This window comes from Trichoderma asperellum, chromosome 7 (assembly GCF_020647865.1).
Source record: "Trichoderma asperellum chromosome 7, complete sequence".
In the NCBI taxonomy this organism is placed as follows: Eukaryota; Fungi; Ascomycota; class Sordariomycetes; order Hypocreales; family Hypocreaceae; genus Trichoderma; species Trichoderma asperellum.
The window spans coordinates 1,366,073-1,391,058 of record NC_089421.1 but is presented as its reverse complement, the minus strand read 5'-3'; the positions used below and the strand labels follow the sequence as shown (position 1 = coordinate 1,391,058).

Here is a 24,986-nt window from a genome sequence, read left to right as displayed (position 1 = left end):
CCAAAACCCCCAGAAAGCGGACTAGGTAGTGTCGTCTTGAGACCATGGAAGGGATAGTCATTTTACGTGCATGTCGTGATAGTGTATGGCCGAGAAGCAAGTTTGGAATTGACAACCGAAGGGCTTATGAGCGCGATCATGTGCGTTGTAGACTAAGAAAATCTTTCCGCGCCATCAAAAATCTTTCCGCCTGTCAGCGACTCTCGGGCTAGTTTAGAAGAAAAGAGGCGACTATAGTGAATGGCAGTGCTGACTCGCCTTTGCTACCATCGCGCAGCTCTTAGTCCTATGGCGCAATAAGCTAAACACCACCAACGTAACCTGCAAAACTTGAGTCGTCTCCCAGCTCCTCATAGCTCGTGAACCTGCGAACGTGAATGCCGTTCCATGTCTCAGATGTGATGAGCAAGATCGATGTAACCACTTTATCTAATATTACGGCGTGCCAAGCCGATCAATCTCGAGAGCCACGTGTAGACAATCCCATCATCTTCATCCCCGCCTCCCTCAATCTCCACAAAGTTGGTGGCTTGGCCCCACAGAGGATGACTAGTAGCAAACTTTATGCGATGGCTCAAGATGAGGGTTCATGTCAAGCAGGGGCCACTCGAATCCTCGCATCCTGTAGACTACCACTTACTGACAGATGCAGCCTGAAACGGGAATTAATATGGCTCGAGAACGGGCTTGCGATGCATGCGCAGCACGAAAAGTGAAATGTGATCGAGGGCTGCCATGTAGACGCTGTCAAAGTCTTTCTATCCAATGCGTGGCCGAAAGAAGGCGGCTCAAGGCTGGGCCCAAGGGGCCATGGGCCCAGAAGAAACGAGAAGCACTGTTGAATAAACGACTGGCAATGGAGAAGGCGATGATAAATAGAAAGTTTCCAATACCGATATCTGATAAAGACGCAACTTATCAACAACCATCAGTTCAGCCTCATATCTACCCTGGCTTGAACCGCATTCCATTCGCGACATTTAACCATTATCTCGGCATTTATCAGCAAGCCCTGTATCCCGTGTGGCCAGTTGTGAACATAGAGAAGTTGCTCTATCGACTACAAGACTCTACTGACATCGAAGCATATGCGCTTGCCGCAGCAGTCAGTGCAGTTACAATCGCACAGCTCAAGCTCTCGTCCGATGAGACGTTTGGTCGCTTTGAGGGTGACGATGGCGCATTTATGGCTGCCGAATCTTCAAGAGCGAGGAATGAAATGGATCACCTAGAGCATCCATCCTTAAGTGTCTTATTATCATCATTCTTCTTGCATGTGTCGAGTGCAAACCGCGGTTATATCCGAAAGGGAGCAATGCTTTTACGTGAAGCCGTCACATTTGCTCAAATGCTAGGCCTTGATAAAGCGATCCATTATTCTGGACTACCTAAAATTGAAGCTCAACTTCATCTCCGGGTTATCTGGCTACTATTTGTGACGGAAAGGTGAGTCGATTCTCTTTCTCTCTCTCTCTTTTTTAATCCAACTTATGATTGAGTGTTGCTGATGAACTCAAAATCTAGAGGACATACCACTCGTTTTGACTTCCCTAGGATATTACAGCTTGATCCTGAGTTACCTGAGCTAGAAGTAGACGAGAATCCTCCAATCCTATTTGCATTCATTAGTCTAAGCAAACTTTTTCAAAGTTTTGCTCGTGCGATGGATGGCGATGGGACTTCCCAGACGGAGGAATATTTTGCGTCTATGCATGACCGTTTGCGAGAGATCAACCAGGCCTCTCACAACTGCACCGACTTACAGAGGGCGGACTTTCTCCTAACGCAACAATGGATGAGAGTTGTTTTATGGAAAACGTCCATGTACCACATCAACCTTTCATCAAACGCAACAGATGAAGGCCTTAGCCTTTGCTTCCCAAACCGGATCGCACGAAATGTAGTTCAGAATATAGACTTGTTTCCCAGGTCTGTCATCGAGGCTCATGGCCTTGGAATGGTATGTAGTAGATTAGCTCGGCTGAGATAACTTGAGGCTAACATCGTGGTGTCCATAAGGAAATGAAACTGTTCGAAGTGGCAATGTCTCTAGCTGACATTCTCCTCTGTCTCCCATCGAACTTTGAGGGCAAGCAGCTGATGAGTGTTGGCCCAAGAGATGTTTTAAACCGCCTTTCTCAGTTTCTGACCCACTTTCGTGGCGGCGGTGACAACATCAAGCTCCAAATTCTGCATGATAAGATGCAAGAAATCTCGAGTAGTGTTGTTAGGCAACCTCAATTAATCGAAGATGATGATCGGGACCCAAACGCTGAGTGGAATGGCCCAAAAATGATCCCTTTAGTTGAGTGAGATATGAGAAATGAATTCTCGGAACAAGTTTTGACTAAAGCACCTTATTTCCTGGTGTTGCAAGGTCGAAATCGAAACGATTTGGGATCTTCAATCCCGCATCTATGTGTCCTTGCATTTCCGATAACGACACTCCATCTCGCACCAGCCACGCATCTTGCGTCAGTCGCTGCCAATCCGCTAACTCTTGTCGATATCCCAAAAGTAATTCTTTGTATTCCGGACGATCCGCAAGATTTACCACCTCCCTTGGGTCTTGCTGCATATCATACAGCTCTTCCGGCGGCCGGCGGATGTATGCCTCCAGGGATCGCTCCCCAACTTTTACCGGGAATTGGGAATTCCGAATTCCCTCCCATGACAGAGAGGCGTAAAGATCGGTTGAGAAGGGGAAGTCAAGCTTCCAGGCTATGTTGCGATGATACTTGTATCGCAAAGTGCGCAAAAATCTCGTGGGATAATAGTTTGTGACCTCATGAAAAGTATGGGATCCGAATACTCTAGACCAGTCATCATGTATACTAGTTTCGTCAATAATTGGAAGAATTGAACGGCCTAGCCGAGGTGGAGAGTTTGACATCGAAGTCGCAGTAGTGTGTCCCGCCCAATCGACAAACGTCGGTAGAATGTCGATGAAAGAAATGAGATTTGGATTCTTCATTGCAGGTTTTCCTTGGGGCCGCCGTATAATGAGAGGCAATCTCACACCCGCGTCGTACAGAGTGGTCTTTGAATTGAGAAAAGGCGGTCCATTGTCACTTGTCAAGACAACAAGCGTGTCGTTGTCCAAGCCAGCCTTTTTCAAAGCTTCCATGATCAAGCCAAAGCCTCTGTCCACCCGACCAACAGAGCGATAGTACTCAGCCATTTCTTGGCGGACTTCCGGGATATCGTTTAGAAAACTGGGTACCGTGATCTTCGCAGGGTCATATGTGGCATCTGGACCCGATACGCTGTCGTCACCGTTGCCGAATCCTCCGCGAGTTGAGTCACGGTGAGGGTCCATGAACCCAACTGTTAGGAAGAATGGGCGAGGGTCTTCCTTTGCCAATTGAAAGAATGAATCGGCTTCTTGTGCGACCCAAGCAACATCTCGGCTTGGGCTTTCTCTTCGCACTTCCCACGGGTACACATTATCTGGGCCAACGTGAATCTTCCCGATAATACCGGTGAGGTATCCGAAAGTCTGAAACAGCTTGGGAGCGGTCTCGATGTGGTCAAAGGTCAAAAAATGGTGATTGCTGTGCTGCAATCCGTATTGCCCGTTTTGGTGTGTATGGAGCCCAGTATAGATGACGGATCTGCTTCCGCTGCACGAGGCTGTGCTGGCGAAAGCATTGTCAAATAACGTGCCCTCAGCAGCTAGACGGTCAATGTTGGGCGTTGATATTGTAGAATCGCCGTAGCAGCCAAGCGACTTGCCCATGTCGTCTGCGATGACGAGAAGAATGTTTTTCTTTGCAGCCATGGTGCTCTTACTGTTTCCGGCTACAATAACGGACGTATGTACAAATACTAGCGCCTTAAACCACAGATTAGAGGAAGTGAAAGTGCAAGAAACTCGGCCGTCGCGCTATTTATGGCATTTGGGATCCCTACTTCCTTTATAATCGGTCTATCGGACAAGATCCGCTTGATTTTGCAATACGATGAAGACAGCATTGGTGGATAGATTTGCGGAAAGTTTTTGGGCGCGATAGCCAACCTAAAATTAGGTGCTTTGGAGGTCTGCGTCGGCCCATAAAAATGGAGATTGCAGGCGGCATGATGACGATTGTTGATCAACAGGCTTTTCGTACCGTACTTTTTATTGTTATGCAAAACTAGGAAGCGTAAATATGATCTCGTATCATATCATTCAGTGAGACCTAGATAGTGCTAACTTTGTGATATGTCCCATCAACGTCTTGCTGGCTGCTGCACTACAGCGGTTGGAACGCAATGCGGATACATTTATGGAAGCTCTCCATCTTTCTTTGTTAAATGAGGAGACAGCAGCAGTTACGAGCAATAATGCCCTAACAGTCCCTACAGAGCATCCACTTCTAGACCTTGATGAGGAATGCGGACAAAGTCTCTCTCTCTGCGTTATGATGATGGAACGATCCAACTGTCTCCGGCGCGCCTAGAATCTGAATCAGAATAAATCGTTCCAAAACATCGAAGCGTAATTGGTTTAGTGGTAAAATTCTCCGTTGCCATCCGAGCAACGTCGGGGAGCCCTGGGTTCGATTCCCAGATTACGCAGCGCAAAATAATATTTTTTGCTCGTTTTCGTCGCCATCAGGGCAACTAATTCCGAACATGTCTCTCTCTTTTTTTTTTTTTTTTTTTTTTTTTTTTTTTTTTTAATAATAGAGAGAAACATATTGCTATTAACGCTCAGGTTTTTGAATGATGGAGCATGATCCATATAAGAAGTTGGCGTGCCAAATTTTCGGCCATGCATTCACCACGCTCTTTCTAGGGTATGTTTACATAGCTAAGCAGGGATTATACCCATGGCAAACCAAATAAACTCATTGAAGTTCACTCTTATTTCTAGATCAAAAGGAAGAATGAAAATTCTCGTTTCGTGTAAAATGATTTTAATCATCATTGATATGCGCATAACAATGAACAAGTCGCGCTAATGTGGGATATCGCGTTTCGGAAGCGGTGGCTGTGTTATAGTGAACTCACTCCCGAGAATAAATGATTCCTACCCACGGCTATTTGTATCTTGTATCTGTCCTTTACTTTTTTAAAGACGGATAGATATCCTAGTGTCAGGAATGAGCATAGCCATATGGGTGCAGCCAGGTCGACTTAACAAGAGTTTATTAATAAACCATGGTACAACAATGAGATCGCGGTAAGGAGTCAAAGTTAACAACCCCACAAATCCGAGCTATCGTTCGCGTCTTCAATAGCTCTAACAAATAGTACTGCATTCACGCTATACATGATCCGTTACAATGCGACTATGATCTTCCTTGTGCCATCAGTTTCTCTTAGTTTATCCTCATTGACATATCAAAAGTTCCAATCACATGTGCCGAGACTGCCGGATGCCTCTCTTCGATTTCCGGGATGATAACTGTAGTGGGGATAAAAGTGCAAAAGTGCCGTTGCCTGAAGATCCGCGCTCGCTGACCTTCCTGAACTAAACTAGCTATCATAACCCTGGCAGACTTTGTATTGTGCAACTGGGCAGGAATATGGCTATAATACGAATCGCTAATCGGTGAATGGGCGATTTCGGAATGCTAGTCCTGCCAAACCAAAGCACTGCCCGCCCGTGATATACAATGCACAGCCAAGGTATCATCGTCGAATGCGACGCGGGCAAGGCTTAGCTCAACGGCGTAATGCATGGATCCGACCGTAACAATTGAAGTATAAAGCTGGCCGAAATCCCTCAGCTGCATTGACGTAGAAGAGATACTCCAGCTAAAAGGTTGGAGCCGTGAAAGATAGTTGGCAATTTTGGAGTTGTCAAAATGCGCTTCTCTTCAGCCCTTCAGGCTGCTGCTCTGCTGAGCTTGACATCAGGCCGTTCTATCCCAGGAAACCATGTCGTCCACGAGAAACGTGCTGTACCGCGCTCAAGCTTGCATAAACGCGTTTCGCCCGATGTTGTGCTTCCCGTCCGAGTAGGCCTAAAGCAAAATGCGAGGGCATTGGAACAGGCAGAGGATTGGCTGATGGAAGTATCCCACCCCGGTTCTTCCATGTATGGAAAGCACTGGAGCCCAGATGAAATCATTGAAGCTTTCAAGCCTTCCGATGAGGCCGTTGAAACAGTGGCTGCTTGGTTAATCAAGTCTGGGATTTCCAAAGAAAGAATTACTCATAGTGATAACAAAGTTTGGCTGGCATTTGATGCCACTACGGAAGAAGTTGAGAGTTTGCTGCATACTGAATACTTCCACGATGACCAAGACAGGGCTCTAGTTGCTGCCCACGAGTATCATCTGCCAAGCCATGTCTCGGAACATGTCGATTATATCACCCCTGGAGTCAAGGGAACATTTATGGAGCTCCGCCGAAGAGGCAAGAGATCAGTGAACGCCGAGTCCGAACACAAATCCCGCCGTCGCCAACAGCATCTGAAGCCTTTGCCTGAGCTACCAAAAAGCTGGGCATCAAGCGATCTCTCAACTTGTGATCAAGTCATAACACCTGAATGCTTGCAAGCACTTTATGGCTTCAAGGCACCCAGTCCTAAAGCTAAAGTTAGCAAGAATAACTCTCTCGGCATCTTCGAAGAAGGTGACTACTATGCACAGCAGGACTTTGACAAGTTTTTCGCCCAGTATGCTCCCAGCATTCCCAAGGGCACACACCCAATTTTGAACTCAATCGACGGTGGCAAAGCTCCTGTGCCAGTGGCCGACGCTGGTGGTGAAAGCAATCTCGACTTTGAGCTCGCATATCCCATCATCTACCCGCAGACCACAACGCTCTATCAGACCGATGACACTTTTTATGCTACGTCTAATTCTTCCACAACTGGCGGAATTCTCAACACATTCTTCGATGCTATTGATGGCTCCTACTGTACATACTCAGCTTTTGGAGAGACAGGCAATGATCCCAAACTGGATCCAAAATATCCCGACCCTAATCCCGGTGGCTACAAGGGCAAATTAATGTGCGGAGTCTACAAGCCTACCAACGTTATCACAATCTCGTATGGTGTGCAAGAGAGCGATCTCCCAGCTTATTACCAGCAGCGTCAATGCAATGAGTTTTTGAAACTTGGCCTACAAGGTGTTTCGATCTTTGTGGCCAGCGGCGATACCGGAGTTGGTGGATATCCTGGACAGACCCAATCGGACTTCTATGGGTGCTTACGCGACGACGATGTATTCTCACCTACCCAGCCCAACAGCTGCCCGTGGTTGACGAATGTGGGAGCCACCAAGGTCTACCCCGGCAAGACTGTCCACGACCCAGAGAGTGCTGTCTTTGACCCCAGCCCGTCATTCAACTTTAGCAGTGGTGGTGTAAGTATATCCGTATAAATTTTGTTGAAACAGCATAACAGCTAAATAAAACTTGCAGGGCTTCTCAAACATTTTCCCCACCCCTAAATACCAGCAGGGAGCTGTTAGCAACTACTTCAAACACTATAACCCACCGTACCCATACTACCTGGACGGAAAGTATGAAAACAGCACGGGTATCTACAACCGTAACGGCCGAGGTATTCCTGATGTGGCTGCCAACGGTGACAATATTGCGGTCTGGGTCGGTGGCAAACAAGGAACATCCGGAGGCACTTCTGCGTCATCTCCCATTTTCGCATCCCTCGTGAACCGTATTGTTGAAGAGCGCATTAAAGTTGGCAAGGGGCCATTGGGCTTCATTAACCCAACATTATATGCTAATCCCGGAGTTTTGAACGATATCACCAATGGAACCAATCCTGGCTGCGGTACCCTTGGATTTAATGCCACCAAAGGGTGGGATCCTGTTACAGGATTGGGCACCCCAAATTACCCAAAGATGCTTGACCTGTTCCTGAGCTTGCCTTGAGGTACTCATATTTTAGTTATACGTAAAGTAAATATTTATATAATTAACCAGAAGCATTCATCAAAAACGTGAAGCCACAACTCGATGTTAAATGTTCATTTAGAAGGTTAACAGTCTTGGACAAACATGGCTTTCCCTTATGGTATAGTGATGTATTAATGGGTTCTTACTAGCAGCATCTAGTTCGCCAACATAGACTTCTCGCTACCTTTCTCTTGAGCTTTCATGCTAATAGTGCTATTCTCGCTTTTGCTTCCGTTTCCCCCTCGTTATCTTAGTCATGCCCGTTATTATAGATCTCAGAGCTACTGGTATGGAGATTTCATATTGCAGCTCAGCCTCATTCAAGGCCGTAGCGGAGCGCGGTATGAAATGAGTACCGTAGAAGAAAAAAAAAACTGTTATATACCTCATTTAGTCGCAGCCTCTAGTAAAGGAGACGCTTTTCTCAGAGATGCTCCCACGCGATTAAAAAGAACAGGCATCAAAATTAGCGCCAATGTGATGAAACCAAGCAATGAGTTACCCCAACCATATCCTAGTGCTCTATACATCGGCGGACCAGCAAGAGGGAGAAGTGCGCCAGCAAAAGATCGAGTGACAGTAATGGCTGCGATAGCAGAAGCAGCATAGCGAGGGAAAGAGTCAATGGCGTACGTCTGTAGAGACGCAAAGATTCCAATCGAACCAAAGGCAAAGGGAAAAAGCCCGATAATAGGCACAATCCAGTGACAATGAGCTTGGACAGACCATCCATACCAAAAGAACGATATAGGGACAAAAAATGAAAATGGGATGGTGAGAGGAAGGCGCATCTCGGACTCGAAAACATCATTGTTGCGAGCTTTTAGCAAGATGAGTACTCTATCGCTTAAAAGTCCAAAGGCGACTTGACCAGCGACAAATCCCAAGCCCAACCCAATATAAGCCAGTCCGCTGAGCTGTTCGCTCCAGTGGTATACGTCTTGGAAAACTTCGGTAATAGTGGTGAAGAGGAGATACAAGCATCCATATATAACCGCGATATATAACGCCACAATTGAGATGATGGGCGATCGAAACAACAGTTGGAATGGAGTTGTAAGCCGGTCTAGGAAACGTGCCGTCTTGCTCTTCTCTTTGCTAGAGTCATCATAATAGCTGCGAAGATCCGCACGATCGAGTTCTTTCTTCAAGCGCTCTGTTTTACGCTTAATTATAATGGCGGGATTCGTTTCACGGTTGAAGATCATGACAAATATCGTCAGCGTTCCACCTACAATGGTTAGAATCCAGAAGACCTGCGTCACCAAATTAGTGCATATAGGATTTAATGAAGGCTAGTAAACATGAGGATCGCTTACCCATCTCCAACCTATGTTTTGTGCAATGAACCCGCCACATATTGGCCCTAAAACAGGCCCGAAGAGCGGCCCAGCAGAAAATATAGCCATAGCAAGACCCCGATTTTCGGGCTCGAATAGATCTGATACAACTCCGCCTCCAATCGTCAGACACCCGGATCCTCCCAGGCCTGCGAGTAGTCGAAATACGATAATGGAAGAGAAATTAGGAGAAAGAGCGCATCCAATATGGAAGAGAACAAAAGCAGATGTCGCCAGACTAAGAATTATTCGACGTCCGTACATTTCGCTGAGGGGCGACAAGAACAACGGGCCAAACTGTCACTCCATTAGCTGTGTAGAAAAGCCAGCGCCGAATCTTGTCCGATACTTACACCATAGCCAAATAAGTAAGCAGTGACGCCCAGAGATATTAATATCGACGATGTAACGCCAAACTCATCTGCAGCATTTCCTACTGCTGGAGCAAAAATAGACGACGATAGTGGGCTATGGAACATTAGCCATAGCATTTCTAGCGCTGTCAATACAAAAGATATGGATATTGCTCGTACCTAACTAAGGTAATCATGCTGACGAGGGAAAGGAGAAACCATTTCCGAAAAGCGGGATAATTTCTGTTTATATTCCCCGTGTCAACCCGTTTCTTAGTTATTCTTTGATGACTAGTAGGACTTACCTTGGGTTTAGTGGATCGTCTTGTCGTTCCCAAGCTATAATGCCATTTTCTAGATTAGTTATAGGATACGTTTCTCGCTTTGGTCCTTGTTGCTAGTTACTATTAGCATCGGATGCGATGTAAATTTTTTTTACTCCTCACCCTTTCGGTGTCTGCTTGCTCAGGCTTTTCGTTCGCCATATCAATAGTAGCGCTTTCAAGAAGTCAGGATGTTCTTCACTGATTATGCAGAATTAAATAACCAGCCGCTTTCAAATATCGGGCAGAGGTAGGTCGCTGTACATGGCTAGGGGATGTTTTTTATAGAAAGAAGAACCTTCTTATTAATACCCAATACTTATGTCACATCAATACTCGGAAACTTCACCAGCAATCTCCGTTACTGAGGTCACGGACTGCTGAGTAGGGCTACTTGTGCGATGCTTTCTATGATCGGTGCCGAATCGGCAACATCAAAAGCGGGTACAGCCTTACATAGGCAACGCTATGTTATATGGAGATTCTATCTCTCCCATCTAAAAATAGGAATAAGCTTAGGCAAATCGTAAAATACGCATAGCTACCGAGATCGTGATAAGTTGAAAGGATGGGCTACGTAGTGATTCGCAGAATAAGTTTGGTTGGGAATGTGGGAGCGCGGGATCTCAGTGGGCTTATGCTGTCCAAGTCTTAGCGACGCTTATTGCCTGGGGCATGTATTAGTGCTATATCGTTGCTGCTACCTCTACTATAATTAACTTGGTTTAATAAATTTATGTCGCCTTTTTTTTTTTTTGTGTGTGTGAAAAGAAGGTTACCATTCAAGCTACAATATTTTGTAGGGAAATACTCGCACTAGCTATATGTCAATATGCTCCAATTAACTGAATGATCCCAAGAGTCCCGAATCTTGGATGACAGAGTATTATTATTATATAGTTCAAGTTCCAATAACTAATAACCTAAGAAGCAATTTTCACAATGACTTCTAGGGTCTCTCATTTTCGCAAGCAGCTGATACGAATCTCGCTTGAAAACTATCAGAAGTTCCCAAATAGGTGAAATCTTTTCACCGCCAGTGAATTACCTTTGATACCTTTTTATAATTCATGGTCTCACCGTCAGTCATACCGCCAATATTCTAATCACTGATAATTTCTCTTCTCAGAATTTTTTTACATTTTGGGTCACATACATGTTGTTATTTATGCTAATAGGGATACTACAAGTCTAAACCTCGGCTTTTATTACAAAATAGGGGAGGTTCTTGACAATTATCTCTAGAACGAGCTTGGGAGGCTAATTAAACACGAAGTTAGCGAATTCACTAGGCTGGATGTAGCAATTGCAAGGCATAAACTGATTTGTGGAAGAATTTTATGACCTTCTGTATGTAGAAGACATGCTTGACAGAATATAACACAACAAATAGCTCTAATTAAGTATTAGTGATCTAGTTTAGAACAAGCAATTGATTGTCATCCAGTATATATACTCCAGCTTTTTCATTCCTTTCTTGATCCCGTTGTTTTGAGATATCTTAAATTAAGTTGGCCTTTCTATTTTTTTTCTTCTGTGTTTGTTTGTTACCCAGAAGAGTCACCACATAACATCCATACATTCATCAAAATCGATACAATGGCAAAATTTTTGAATTTGTTGGCAATTTTCGCCGCAGTTTTGCCCCTGACTCAAGCGCAATCCAGCTTTGTCGATAACTGCACTACATTTAACTCGGCCTTATACATGAAGGCCAACTGGGCTGCAGGTCTAGGTTCAGTGTTGTCTAGCAATGTAAACCCAAGTGGAGGAGGCGTTCTTAACTTTGAGATTCCTGCTGGCACCCATAATGGTGGTGAGATCGTTTCCAAGGCTCAATACTCCTATGGACAAGTCGAAGCTCAATTCAAAGTTCCAAATCTACCCGGAGTTATCTCTAGTATTTTTATGTATCAGGGTACTTCGACCAGCGATGAGATTGACATCGAGGTGTACTTGAATCAGGGTAAATGGGAGATTGCATTCACAATTTATCGCCTGGGAGTCAAGGAATGGTATCATACATACTTTCCAACCTGGGATCCGAGTGCTGGATACAACGATTACATGATTGACTACCAAGAAGCCGCTATCTCTTTCTACGTTAACGGCGCTTTGGAAGCACAGTTTCATACACCTTCGCAGCAACCAACTCATGCGATGAACATTCAGCTTAATACGTGGTTTCCTGCGTGGCTAAACGGCGCTGCGGCATCATCTACCCAGTTCATGCAAGTTAACCAGATATCATATACAGAATCCTAGACAAGACATTGATATTGCTGGAATAAGACACTTCTGCTTGGCCATTGCTGTAAGCATAGCCCCTTCGCATAATACGTGCTTTAACTGATAGCTAGGTAGGTTAGGGACTGCTCTTGAAGTTGTTTTACGACCCTATTTGTCTGATGAAATCTATGAAATTTGAGGTATTATGCACTCCTACACAAGTAATGGGCGACCTCTTGTACAACAATATTCATGTCGATCATCAGAGCACCCCGCTTAAAAGACTTTTGAATCGATGAGACAGCTAAGGTTAACACAGGGGGGTTAGTGAAGTAGCAGCGGATAGAATTCATGGAGTGCAAGATAGTGCTAATAGTTAACATCTTTAACATATAAGAATATGGACAATCCTCATCCGTTCCATCCCCATCTAGGTACCTCCAAAATTGTTTCCCGCATTCTGACGGTTCCCTTCTCTGTATACCAGTAGCCACCACAACTCTATCCTATATTCCACATCTACTACTAATTGCTAACACTCTGAGATGCAGAACCACTGCCACCCCAGCCCTCAATAGCAATAACCTGATAGTTAAAGGTTCCAAGATCTAAACCAAGTGACTTCCAGGCATTGAAGTGATTCTCAACCGTCACAGTTCCGCTAGTTCGCTGAGAATTTCGAATTGATATGTACTGGTTAAAGGTTGCTGTGCCCTGGATGGAAGGCTCGTTTACACGGGTATTCTCCCATATTGTGTAAGATGACCCATCACTAGTGACAGATCCTTTCACAGTGCCCGATGTAGGGAAGTTCGAGTTACTCTCGATAATGTAGTATTCAACAAGTGGGTTAGTGGTCCAACCGTAGACAGAGAGCAGGCCTGTTCCACTGTTAACCCCAAAGGAACCGCCAAAATTAATAGGGCTATAAAATGACAATGTCAGCCAATTATATAAACTGCAGAGGAGAAATAAGAACTTACGAAGTGGATCCAGTTCCCCAGCCAACGCCAACGACGAAGTCATCCTGAGTGTTCCAATTAACGGAAAATCCAGTGCTAGAAGGAGAGTAGTTGACAGTTCCGCCAGTTTGATAATTTTGGTCGTAGTTGATGCTGGCGCGACGACGGACATCATTGTGAAGCCCAAGAACAAAGTCATGAATGCCACGCTCTGTAATGTTTCCACTGCTTGGCGAAGGACCAAGGCCAGTGGGCACCGCCAACACTCCAGTAAAGCCGGCGAAGGCCGCAAATAGGCTGGAGAAGGGGACCATTTTTTTTCTTTTTCTGTGAATATACTGGGTTTTGATAGGAATGCGATGCTGGTTAACTCATAATCCAAATGGAGAGGCTCGCGTCACGACTTTATATAGCAAAAAGTTTCTATCACAAACCCATTGTTCATCATTACATTCTATACCATAATTACGAAGTTTCGAATATGGATCAGATACCGTATGCCGTCGATGGGTCTTGGCATTTTGCCTAAAACACAACCGCCAGGCACCGGATCAAACGGCATCGAAGTGCCGAGCTAGATCAATAACATCCCGGAATATCAAAACAAGATTATGTGTGGTGTTCTAGTTGGGCATTCTAGTTGGGCATCATGAACGGGTACTAAATTCGGCACATTGGGCCCTTCGCAGCCAGTTCCCCAGATCTGGGGTGCATCCGGCTAATAAGCTGTTCCATTTTAGCCTGCCAATCATGTCACGAAGTTTTTGATGAGTTTTGTGGAGGATGTAGCATTCCGGCGGGCCGCTTCGGCCTGCAGTAAAATTTTGCGATGACGGAGCTATTTCAAAAGCAATACAACCTTCAACGCCGTAACATTTTGCAAGCAAAAAAAAAAAAAAGAAAGAAAAAGAGAGAGGGAGAGAGAACAAAAATTGGCCTCAGATAGTAGGTCTTGGCGTTTCAAATTGATGTCATTGTACATTCAAAATGCAGATAATAAATGTGCTCTCTATTTATCCTCCTTCTGAGTTTCCTGATACGTGCCAGTTACTGCAGATCATATAGGCGCTCAATAGTTCATTAAGTAGAGTACATACTAGGTATAAAATGGTAGGTAGACGTAGAGATTCTTGGGCTACGTGGTTGGGCTGTGATTTAGTCCTCGCCATTTTTGCCCATCTGGGATAGTAATACTAGCTTGTGGAGTCATAAAAAGGCTCAGCTCAGCAACAGCATGACCCTAGCTGGCTTTATTCGTCGAACCTCGCAGATGATATCCTCTTAATGTGATGATGTGACCTTGTATGTAAGTCCTATGGGTTAGCTTACATGCACAAATTACAGGCCACTAATGTAATAATGCTTCCAAGTGGCGCGGGGGATAGGCACCTGATCGTAACTACTCTTGCTCATATCTATAGATTAGAGTGCCAGTCTTTGTAGTTAAAGGATTGATCGTATGGCGTAATTACGCAATTTACCTACATTATATCGCTACATATTCACATCCTTTGATCCGATGGTTAAATGGCCTTAAGAGAGTAATACACTGATCAAGGTTAGGTTGGAAAATGGCCCTGCACACGTTGTATATACTCGAGCAAGAGCAATAGTCTAATCTATTAATTGGAAACAGGAAAAGGTGTTCCGGTATTCATTGGCTTTTAATCAATAAGCCTATTTGTGCAATAAACTGATAGTGTGGTAAGAAACGTAATCGAGTAGCATGTATAAGTGGTATGACAACAAGAATTCCTCTCTGCTATTAAACTGAAACTTCAATCTACCAACTAACAGGGCGGTGCCAAAATAAAACCTTCACTTTACTAAGTGTGTTAAATAAGAAACAACATTTAGCCTAAATTCAGAGTCGGCTGTACAGTTTTACTTTACTAGACGATAATAGTTATGACGGATATATGGCGAGCATTAAAGCTCAATGTTTGCCAAAGTATTCTCTAGCAGATTATTTTGTTGTACAACTGTCTTTTCTAGATTGCCAGTAACATCTTGTTACACTTGGGAATGCACTACTTGACGAAACTTACCTTCTATATCATCACCATTCCTAACACTGTATCCGTATATAGTCATTTTTTACCCTTTCCTAATTTCACAGCTCCATCTGTCTCAAAGTTGTACATATGAATACTAATAGCAGGTGGTAAAAATGATCATTAGGATCTCGCTGACTGGTCTTTATTTACTAATTATTTCGAAAAGTCTCGGTGCCAGCCACAATTACCCCAAGCTTCGAAAAGGAGATGAGAACCAATATAAGAGGATAACATGAGAGACTTGACGCTCGTGAAATGCCGATCTTATGAACACATTAATTAATGCGATGAAAAATAAAATGTCGCAAAAGCACTGTTTCACTTGCGACCTGGGACCAAAATATTCCTATTAGGAGCTGAACTAATAGCTCATTATTCAAAATTGGGGCGTTAACAACAATTGAAGAATAGGAGAATGCCCTCTTAGCATTCTTGAAAAAAAAAAGCCACATACATCGGCATATGCACTTTGCATACTCTCTTAATCCTACTTATACAAAGCACTCAAGAGCAAAGAAAATGTTGTATAAAACCACAGTGAGCGCCGCTTGTGGCACCACAATTGTATGATAGATGAATTATGGTATAAATACATTATATTTTTATATCATAGGTTATCTTGGAGAAGCGTACTGAAAAACCAACTCTTCTCCTGCATAGTCCCTATGGCATATAACGGTGTCACATAGTTAATCTCTCTTATCACATTTGTCGACAGCATACAGCTTAGTTCGAGCCATGATTGTGAAACCCTGCCTTTTACAAAGATAAGCCGTGGGTGCTTTACTGGAGCAGACCCGATTAAGCTTTAAATTGAAGCATGTCGGTCAATTCCGAACTACGCGCAATCGATATTAGATCACCCGCTGGTTTGGATAAGCTAACTACTTTGAGAGTAAAATACCAGGTAATTATCCAGTGATGCATCTTGCTGGCGTGAGATATTTGTCCTTGGTGGCTCGGCAGATCTTTTTGCCATCGGCAATGTTCTACCAAATGGTATAGACGTTACATCAACCTTACTTGGGCATTAACAGCATGCATAAAGGGAGTATTGTTTCAGGGCCGATTTCTGTGACTCGCATTAGTCTGCCTTTTTAATCCTATCATATCTGTCTCCATCTAACGACTAGTTTAATCTTTACTATTTTTGGCGTTTCAATGGACTCGATAAACGTTTGACAAGAACTTCTTGTACTGGGCTACAAATATACTTAGGCCTGATAATCCATCGTCTAATTATGATACTGTAATTGCACCTTTAAAGCTAATTAATGGCATACGTTCGGTAGAGCGCAAAAACGAAGGGTACACTATGCAGCAATTCATGCTATTCAGGTCCTACAAAATTTGTTTGCGGCTATGCAACCTACCGGTCTAGTGGTTTAAGAAATTTTAGATGTGAAGATGGTTAAGAATACCGATGATCTGCTTGGATTAAGTCAACTAAGAATTCGGTTACTCGGTCTATATTTGCCCCGGCGGCACATGAGATCAGCCAGGTGCGATCTCAGTGGCCTACTGGCGTGAAGCTTGCTCTATGGTCTCCTTATCAGGATCTTATAATATGAAATATTCCGTAGTCTTTTATTAGATATAGATCAGTGGCTGACTTATACAGAGTATATCATTTGGCATATAATTTAGTGCCCCTGGATTAGCGAATTGCTATAGTCACCGGACAAGAACTCCGTTAAAACCTTTGTTTTTAAACCCTAATAATCCCATTATATTAATAATACTTAGCGTTGCATGACCATGGCCACCATTTATATTCTCGGTTTTAAATTCACGTTGTTAATAACTTCTAGAATTGTTATTAGTCATTAACAGTCCTTAGATACCAAAAGATATGCAGTAAGCTGTAGTGTACATTGTACAATATTGTACACTAGACCACCGACACTCTCTGCCCTCTGCATCCACCAATTCGCGCGACGTAATATAGGACTTTATGCTCTATATTATGGCAAAAGCATGCTTCACGGAATGAAATTCATGATATATCCTTCCTTGAACTAGAACGTCAAGTATCATAGCACATACCTAGCCTGGCTAGGGCGAATACCACATCATGATCTAATAGTTCTGCGTAAGTTCAATAGCAATGCCTCTTCTTGCATCATCATTCGTAAAATACGTGTTTCGACCCTTTTCACTGGAAATTTAATGCAATTCGGCATCCATTGCGATGATTTATTTCCTAAACAAACAATCGATGTAAACGTAATACACTCTATGTGTGACTGGACCCGGCCGAGGCGCAGCTTGCTATGATGGGCCGAGGTTACATACAAACCAAGAGAATGCCGAAAGCTGCCCGAGTTCTGGGGTAAACGTGGGGTAAAGTCAGCAGTAGGAAGGAACTGATTGACAGCAGCGTGTTCAGTACGCTTATGTAGATTAAGCTTATAGGTAACTAACACTATGAGTATTTGGCATTTTTTCGAGATTCCATAAAAGTCCATTTGGTTCATGACTATTTTATCTCAATTCACTTCCGATTTGACCTCTTTCACAACCTCTTATAGAGTTGTGGTAATAGAAGTGTGGAGACACTAACCGCTGTATACAAACACGGCTCTCTGGGTATTCGAGATAAAGAGCGATGAAAATACCCATCATGGATAAGCTAGCGATGAAATCCATTAATAAATAGCCAATATCTGAAGAGAAAATCGAATCAGACACGCTGCAAGTCGGAAATTTATACCGAGCAGACGGTAGATCGCAACACCGAAGCGCCGAGATGCTAACGGCCCGGGAAAATACCTTGAGATCGGATTGGCGCGCTTTTGGCCCTCGCTTTACCGCTGCAACTTTAAACATTATCCTACGTTAAAATCCAATCTGCCATACCAATGAGCCACACTTGGATGTACTGGGCATAAAACTGGTTGGTGGAAAGATCTGGGGTATGCCGGTACTAAAATGGAGCTCTTGACGGCAAATGACTTGCAAACCATGTATTTTACCCTTATAGCTATCCTATAATGGCCCAACTCAGTCCTATTCTCTCTTACGAAGCTTGGCTAATGCATATAGTATTGCAACCTGTTCATTAAACTTGGGCTACCTGTATGAAACTTTAGACCCTAGAATAACGGCAAAAAGGGGGCCCGGGGTTCCGAGAGACATTACAGCCTGTTGTCTTCAGACAGCCTGAGATCACAACGTGCAGCTCAAATACATGGGTTGATTTCTATATAAATGTGTCTGATCTCCCTTCTTTGACATAAGAAAGATAAGGGAATGATTCACTAGACAGTGCATTTCCCCTTTCAACAACTCAACTAGACATTTCGAAATCCCAATTAAAATATGACCAAGGTTTCGCTTCTCCTTAGAGCTTTTGCGGCTTCTGCTTGTGTTCAAGCTTTCGTCGTGCCTTCTGCCCCTGCAGTTACGCAAGGGCCAAAATTAGAAGATCGGGCTACAACTTGCACATTTTCCGGCTCAAATGGTGCATCTTCAGCGAGCAAGTCGCAGAAATCCTGCGCCACTATTGTGTTATCGAACGTTGCGGTTCCTTCTGGCGTGACGCTCGACCTCAGTGATCTAAATGATGGCACCACCGTAAGTAATTGGGACTAGCAAACAATGAATTCACCAAGCAAGTATATTAATATATATCTATTCCTCAGGTCATTTTTGAGGGTACAACTACCTGGGGCTACAAGGAGTGGTCTGGCCCTCTGCTCCAAATTGAAGGTAATCATATCACCGTCCAAGGTGCCAGTGGTGCCATTTTAAACCCTGACGGCGCCCGCTGGTGGGACGGTGAAGGTAGCAACGGCGGCAAGACAAAGCCCAAGTTCTTCGCTGCTCATGATCTGACCTCGTCCACGATCACCAACTTGAATATCAAAAACACTCCTGTCCAAGCCGTTAGCATTAACGGTGCCAATGGATTAACCATCAATGGTATGACAATTGACAACAGTGCTGGTGATAGCGGCGGTGGCCATAACACCGACGGGTTTGATATCGGCTCTAGTTCGAACGTTGTGATTAGCGGGGCCAAGGTGTATAACCAGGACGATTGCGTTGCTGTCAATTCCGGCACGGTACGATATGATCTGACGTCAGATTCATGGAGAAAAAGCCCGCTGATTTATACATTAGAACATTACCTTCAGTGGTGGTCTTTGCTCCGGTGGTCACGGTTTGTCAATCGGCAGTGTTGGCGGCCGAGACGACAACACCGTTCAGACAGTCACCTTTAGCAACTCACAGGTTACCAAATCATCAAACGGTTAGTGAAATTGGAAATCAACAGGTAACGATCGGCTCTTTAGCTAATCGCTGGGCAGGTATCCGCATCAAGGCAACTGCGGGAGATACTGGCACCATCAAGGGTGTTACCTACTCAGGCATTACTTTGTCATCTATTACTAGGTATGCTATGGCAGCTCGAAAAGCAAATGGCAAATGTAGCCCATAACTAATGTTTGTTTACAGCTATGGCATTCTTATTGAGCAAAATTACAATGGCGGTGACCTTCATGGAAGCCCCACTAGCGGCATTCCCATCACCAACCTAATCCTCCAGAATATTTCTGGGAGTGGTAGTGTCCAGTCAAGCGCTACTAACATTGCTATTGTCTGTGGAAGTGGAGCTTGCTCTAATTGGACATGGAACAATGTTGTCGTTACTGGAGGAAAGAAATACGGCAGCTGCCAGAATGTACCGAGTCCTGCCTCTTGTTAAACAAGTGCTGGCTATGTTGAAAATAGTGTCAGCGGAGATCTAGATAGCTATGAACTAGAACCTATTGACGATTTATGGTTTTAAATTTATAGCGCTAAATATATCTTATATATTGTTGGTCCGAATGGCAACTAGTAACCTCTCCTGTCGTAATGAGAATACCTATACGCCCCCTTAAATTAAAAATCAATATATGGATATCGTCCGGTTAGGTACTTGAATGAATATTATCACATAAATCTCAGTCAGCATCAAGTGGCACTCATTTAGTGTCGTGAAGCACTCCAATTGAGACAAAAAATGCCATGGTATCGAATTTTCGTATTGCTCAATAGGTCACTATGCATTATCTGAGGTACTATTTTTCAGTTCTTCTTAAAAGTAAAAAATGTTGGTAAAGCTGATGAGTTGAGGAGATTTAGCACTCTATTACATTGTTGTCTTCTTTAACTGCATGCGTTTGAACAATTATCATTTAAGCTGATGTATTCTAAACTGATTCTTGCTCTATGCTTCAACCTTTCAAAGATTGAATATGATTAAACAAAAAGCGGTAGTTAGCGACTCTGAGATATTTGTTTCCTGCTTGGTTTCGCTGGTTTGGAAGAGAACAAAAAGCTTGAGCCATAGCCGCATAGCGCAAGAGAGAGAAAAAAAAAAGGACAACTAATATTGACTTTAACGAAGTCTCCGGCTCTACCCATTAATGGGATTAATATTTATTTACTCAAAGGCTTGAGATGTTAATAAAATTTGTTTCAAGAGCATCAACGTATATAAATTCTCACATTATCAGGGAAATCACAATCATGCCGAGTTAACTGCTGTTGCATTATAGCGCTACATTAGGATGAGTAAACATTTCAGGTCACATTTAGCAACAAACGTCCTTATCCTGAATTGGCCCTTTTGCAGGTGCTCTTATGGCTTGCAATTAAGAAAAATCTTTAAAAAAAAAAAAAAAAAAAAAAAAAAAAAAAATCGGTTAATGCTGTTTTGTGGTCTAGGGTTACTGGATACAGAACTGCTATTTCAAGAATGATGCACCATTACCAAATACTGATATAAGCTACTCATATTCTTCCCGGCGATCTTCAGGAGTTATCCGTGATTACCTAGATGCTCGTAGGAGATCAATACTTTTATGGAATATGAAGTGGTCAGAGCATTATAGATGAAGTCAAGGATAACTTCGCAGTCTGCTGAAATTGGTATGGCATTGTGATATGAGTCCCTTGCAAGGGATCTTCCGGGCATTAGCTCTTGCACTATGACTTCTACTGTATTTTATTGTAATAACCGAGAGTGTTTGGAAGGTGTAAGTACCTTGTTCTAGTCTTCGGAGTTACATTAAGCCTTCTAGTACCCTGTTTCATCGCAGCAACCCTTCTCTTGCCTACTTCACGTGGTCAAGCGCAGATGGCTGTCGTATACAGCTAGTCAAGTATTGCATTTTTATTCTTGGGCACAAAAAGGGAAGGTGGATCGAGGATATTGCGCGTAAGCTCTAAGAATATCGGATGGCCAAGGCACTAATTGTGGATAAGGCTCGATGGCCTCGAATGCCGGAAGTGGCATCAAAACAAGGGCCTCGTCATCACTGCTCGACAGGTACACAATATCACTAGTCGAGACGTTTCCAATCCAAGCTTGATACATGGTTCAGCCCGCTATGTTGTGTATATCTCCGATAGTATAGACTATTGGCCTCATACTAATAAGTTTTAGACTGGGAACTCTAGCAGTTTACAGCAGCTGCTACGGCTCGTCGGATGATGGAGAGTCATGGCATGCATCAAATGACCCAAAGACTGTGAGAAGTATTTTTATCTCTCACAAGTAATGACGGGCCAATGGAAGTCTTGGAGCCGAATCACACAAATACGTTTACTCATCAACTAAGACTGGCTTCTTCATTCAGAATGTTGTAAAATGCCTATGAAATCCTTCTCCGAGGTCATTCTTATCCACTGCTATCGGAAGAACTTACTACGGGCGCCGGAATGCCAATAAAATGAAGATGCTTATGTTAGTTGGGTTGGGTAAGCAAAGCGGCGCCTAGACTTTAGCGTAGTTGTTACTATTAGCAATTTGCATGTGGTTGAAACTAGCGCGACCTTGTTTGAAGCAGCAGGTATCAACATTACGATGTGCATCTAATCAAGAATAAATGATCAAACTGAAGGTTTGCAAAAGAAACAAGCGCATCTCTCGCTGAAGCTTCTAAAGCCTTCGAACCTCACCTGAGCATGAAGCATAGACTAGATATGCCTTAAATGGCTAGGTTAACACATGTTAATTCCCCACTAAGGCACCAGCCGCTATCTAATTGAAAGGTTGAAGTATAACTTTATGCAGGCGGACTGACTATTGGCACTGCAGCCCGTCCGTATCTCACGACATGCTGTAGCGGGCACTATATATTAACATGCTTCGGCTTGTTTCAGGGGTGAAAGTATAATGGTTGCATGCATGTGGAGGCGTGCTTCACGCGCCAATGAAAGACCAAACGCACGCAGCTGAGGGCTCAACTCCAACATTTGTCTTCGGCGGTGCTTCAAATATCACATTACTGATGTGTGCTATAAGCAATAATCAAGCTGCTAAGCATTCTTATCATGCATGTCTAGAACTTTTTTTCCAGTGTGAACGCCGATGCCGGATTGCCGAGGCTCCATCACAACTGTTCTAAGCTGACTGCAAAGCATCTAGTCCCAACGGAAACGTAGTTTGTGACAATATTGGCTGTGAGTTCGGAGAAACTCATTCTAATATAGTCCTATTTTTATTTCTTTTCCAACTTCCTTTCTCAGAAGAAGCCGCAACGCTATGAGAAGTAATAGCTATAAAGAGATGAAGCCTCTCCGCGATAGATAGCATTCTTTCACCAGTCAATCCAGTTCACTCAGCTCAACATTAGAGGAATATTTCGTCTTTAAACATTCTTAACAGAAACAATGGCTTTCAAGTACATGCTCGTCGCCGCCCTGGCTGCTCTGCCTGCCGCCTTTGCCTCTCCCATCGAGCTTGAGACCCGGGGCTGTACCTACGGCGGACCTTACGAAAACTTTCCTCCCATGAGCTCTTGGCTGCCCTGGACCACTGTCTTTGGCTTGTACGAGCAGTCGATGGTCAACGCAGGCTCCAGTTGGGACGATGTCGGCCGTATCAACGTGGCTATTAGCCAAGCTGCCGCTAGCATTGGCGTTGATGAGCGTGTTATCCTCGCTATCATTCTCCAAGAGAGTTCTGGCTATGTTGGTGTCGAGTGCACTGGTGGTGATGACTGTGGTTTGATGCAGTGCGAGGGCTGCCCATCATTCCAGGGCCAGAATGAGTTGCCTCAGGTAAATCGATATCTTTTCCTCTCCGCCATCTAAGATTCTGCAGTTTCTAACATTTCAACTTAAGTCGGATACCTCTGCCATGATTAACGGAGGTACTCAGCACTTCAAGGCTAATTTGGTGGACTTTGGTGACCTGTGGGATGTCTCATCTATCTACCCCGCGCTCCGTGAATACAACTCGGGCAGTGTCGACAACAACGACCTCAGTGTTGCCGCCGGCGGCTTCGGCGTACCTTGCTACGTCAGTGACATTGCTCGCCGTATGATGGGCCAAGTCTTTTAAACATTCTATGAATTGGGAATGGAGACGAAAATTGGCGATGGAGTAAGCAAGAAGGTGGATGATGCAAGGTTTGACACCTTGGAGTGATGATAATCTCCATGAGTTTCTCCACTTCTGTTTTTACATTCACTTGTCTATATTTTACCTTGGAGGCTCTTTTATGAATCCTCCTAGAGTTTATGTCTATATCAGAGAACAGTATATATATCTTAGCTTCCAGCCAATTGCGGTTTGCTATTAAATTCTGCTTCCAGAATATGATGTGATTGTTGTTAAAGAATAAGAGTACTTCATTCAACGCTAGCTATATCATAACTGTAGCAAATCCCAAAGAAATATCAACTAACGCACGAGCTAGAGTGGTATTCAATGGCAACTTAAAATATGGGCCACAAACCCTAGGAAATGGGAGTTAAAGAGGTTTACAATTAGGTAGAACTCAGCTGAGATAAGAACCTGAGATTAGTTAATTACTATACAGTCTTATTGGATTTCAGTATGCCTTTCAGCTTTCAACAGCAGTTTTTTTTTTTCTCCCAATGGGCTCTTTAGTAAAGATATCACCCCCATCTTCTACAGGATGATTTCCCCAACCCAGGGTTTATTATGCTCGGTATCACTGCCGAGGATCATCGGGTAGGGCGCTGGTCATGTATTCATTACGTGCTAGTATCTGTAAAGACTTCATTTGCAAGTAACTGCCTCTTAGGGATGTCTAGATCTCTTTACAGAGCCTCAATAGACAAATACTAAGCTTCCTTTTATAGTAAGGGCTAGTTACCTCGTCCATTTATGATAATGCCGCCAATGACATTACTGAACACTGTGGCTGTAAAAGTAGAAAGCCATCTAATGTGCAATAGCGCAGATTTTCCAGGCACGAATAGATTCCGAGCATTGGTAGCTTCCTATTCGATACCAAGTAAGCTGATACTAGTACACTCATTGCGTCCCTTAAAAAGGGCCGAGCGGCGTGATCTCGCAGTAGTTCATGCCCGATCCCTGTGCTAGGGTAATTTTCAGGGGTCTTCATGAGCCGCTTCTTCCGTGCTGACCTGCTCGCTAACATCGTCTCAAGCGGGTAATTCACATTAGCGATGAATGGCGTGCAAGCAATTTAATAACACTTTTCTTCGAGTACGGAAAATTTATTCCAATGTCTGCCCTTCTGAAGCTGAATATGTATACATAAAGTCGAATAGGTGCCAATACTACACGTATGCCGGGTGTTTGTTAACTGTGGAGCTCACTGCAAAGAAGAATAAACCATAAACGGAAACATGATTGACACATTTATACCATCGCGAGTGCCCGAGTATTACCTTCTACGATATGATAATTTTTCCGAAGTAGACTCAGTGTATTCATATTTATTTTAAGCCTCGAATTGAATCATGAATCGCCGTCTAGTATTTATTGCTTGGTGAAGAGAATATAGATGTATATATAGCATGTCTTCACAAAACCGATAACATCGAACGTATATTCACCTAACGACTGATCGGCATCCGAAGCGCGCTT

At 43.7% G+C, this 24,986-nt stretch overlaps 9 protein-coding genes across 9 annotated transcripts; 5 read left to right on the top strand and 4 right to left on the bottom strand.

Moving 5' to 3' along the window:
- Positions 1–856: 856 nt before the first annotated feature.
- TrAFT101_011226 (uncharacterized protein) lies at positions 857–2,929 on the top strand (the record flags this gene model as incomplete). Its single annotated transcript, XM_024898741.2, has 3 exons — positions 857–1,446; positions 1,525–1,960; positions 2,020–2,929. The coding sequence occupies 3 exons, from the start codon at positions 857–859 to the stop codon at positions 2,311–2,313; spliced, it is 1,320 nt and encodes a 439-aa protein (XP_024755030.2). The 3' UTR covers positions 2,314–2,929.
- On the bottom strand, positions 1,277–3,949 carry TrAFT101_011225 (uncharacterized protein). The gene has a single exon (XM_024901454.2). The coding sequence runs from the start codon at positions 3,779–3,781 to the stop codon at positions 2,348–2,350; it is 1,434 nt and encodes a 477-aa protein (XP_024755029.2). The 5' UTR covers positions 3,782–3,949; the 3' UTR covers positions 1,277–2,347.
- Positions 3,950–4,358: 409 nt separating this feature from the next.
- Positions 4,359–4,924, bottom strand: TrAFT101_011224 (uncharacterized protein; the record flags this gene model as incomplete). Its single annotated transcript, XM_066129179.1, has 2 exons — positions 4,359–4,438; positions 4,813–4,924. 2 exons carry the CDS (start codon positions 4,922–4,924, stop codon positions 4,359–4,361), a joined length of 192 nt encoding a protein of 63 aa, XP_065985310.1.
- Positions 4,925–5,746: 822 nt separating this feature from the next.
- On the top strand, positions 5,747–7,912 carry TrAFT101_011223 (uncharacterized protein). The gene is made up of 2 exons (XM_024901451.2): positions 5,747–7,304; positions 7,363–7,912. The coding sequence occupies exons 1-2, from the start codon at positions 5,796–5,798 to the stop codon at positions 7,834–7,836; spliced, it is 1,983 nt and encodes a 660-aa protein (XP_024755028.2). The 5' UTR covers positions 5,747–5,795; the 3' UTR covers positions 7,837–7,912.
- Positions 7,913–8,246: 334 nt separating this feature from the next.
- TrAFT101_011222 (uncharacterized protein) lies at positions 8,247–9,750 on the bottom strand (the record flags this gene model as incomplete). The annotated part of the gene is made up of 4 exons (XM_024901461.2): positions 8,247–9,116; positions 9,180–9,497; positions 9,554–9,668; positions 9,734–9,750. The coding sequence occupies 4 exons, from the start codon at positions 9,748–9,750 to the stop codon at positions 8,247–8,249; spliced, it is 1,320 nt and encodes a 439-aa protein (XP_024755027.2).
- Positions 9,751–11,475: 1,725 nt separating this feature from the next.
- TrAFT101_011221 (uncharacterized protein) lies at positions 11,476–12,141 on the top strand (the record flags this gene model as incomplete). The annotated part of the gene is made up of 1 exon (XM_024904644.2): positions 11,476–12,141. One exon carries the CDS (start codon positions 11,476–11,478, stop codon positions 12,139–12,141), a length of 666 nt encoding a protein of 221 aa, XP_024755026.2.
- Positions 12,142–12,441: 300 nt separating this feature from the next.
- TrAFT101_011220 (uncharacterized protein) lies at positions 12,442–13,408 on the bottom strand. Its single transcript, XM_024902171.2, has 2 exons — positions 13,089–13,408; positions 12,442–13,030 (listed from the first exon to the last, which is right to left on the bottom strand). The coding sequence occupies exons 1-2, from the start codon at positions 13,379–13,381 to the stop codon at positions 12,631–12,633; spliced, it is 693 nt and encodes a 230-aa protein (XP_024755025.1). The 5' UTR covers positions 13,382–13,408; the 3' UTR covers positions 12,442–12,630.
- Positions 13,409–18,445: 5,037 nt separating this feature from the next.
- TrAFT101_011219 (uncharacterized protein) lies at positions 18,446–19,835 on the top strand (the record flags this gene model as incomplete). The annotated part of the gene is made up of 5 exons (XM_024902876.2): positions 18,446–18,700; positions 18,769–19,191; positions 19,250–19,379; positions 19,438–19,522; positions 19,586–19,835. 5 exons carry the CDS (start codon positions 18,446–18,448, stop codon positions 19,833–19,835), a joined length of 1,143 nt encoding a protein of 380 aa, XP_024755024.2.
- A 2,864-nt stretch (positions 19,836–22,699) lies between these two features.
- On the top strand, positions 22,700–23,686 carry TrAFT101_011218 (uncharacterized protein). The gene is made up of 2 exons (XM_024901456.2): positions 22,700–23,182; positions 23,247–23,686. The coding sequence occupies exons 1-2, from the start codon at positions 22,793–22,795 to the stop codon at positions 23,463–23,465; spliced, it is 609 nt and encodes a 202-aa protein (XP_024755023.1). The 5' UTR covers positions 22,700–22,792; the 3' UTR covers positions 23,466–23,686.
- The last annotated feature ends 1,300 nt before the right edge of the window (positions 23,687–24,986 follow it).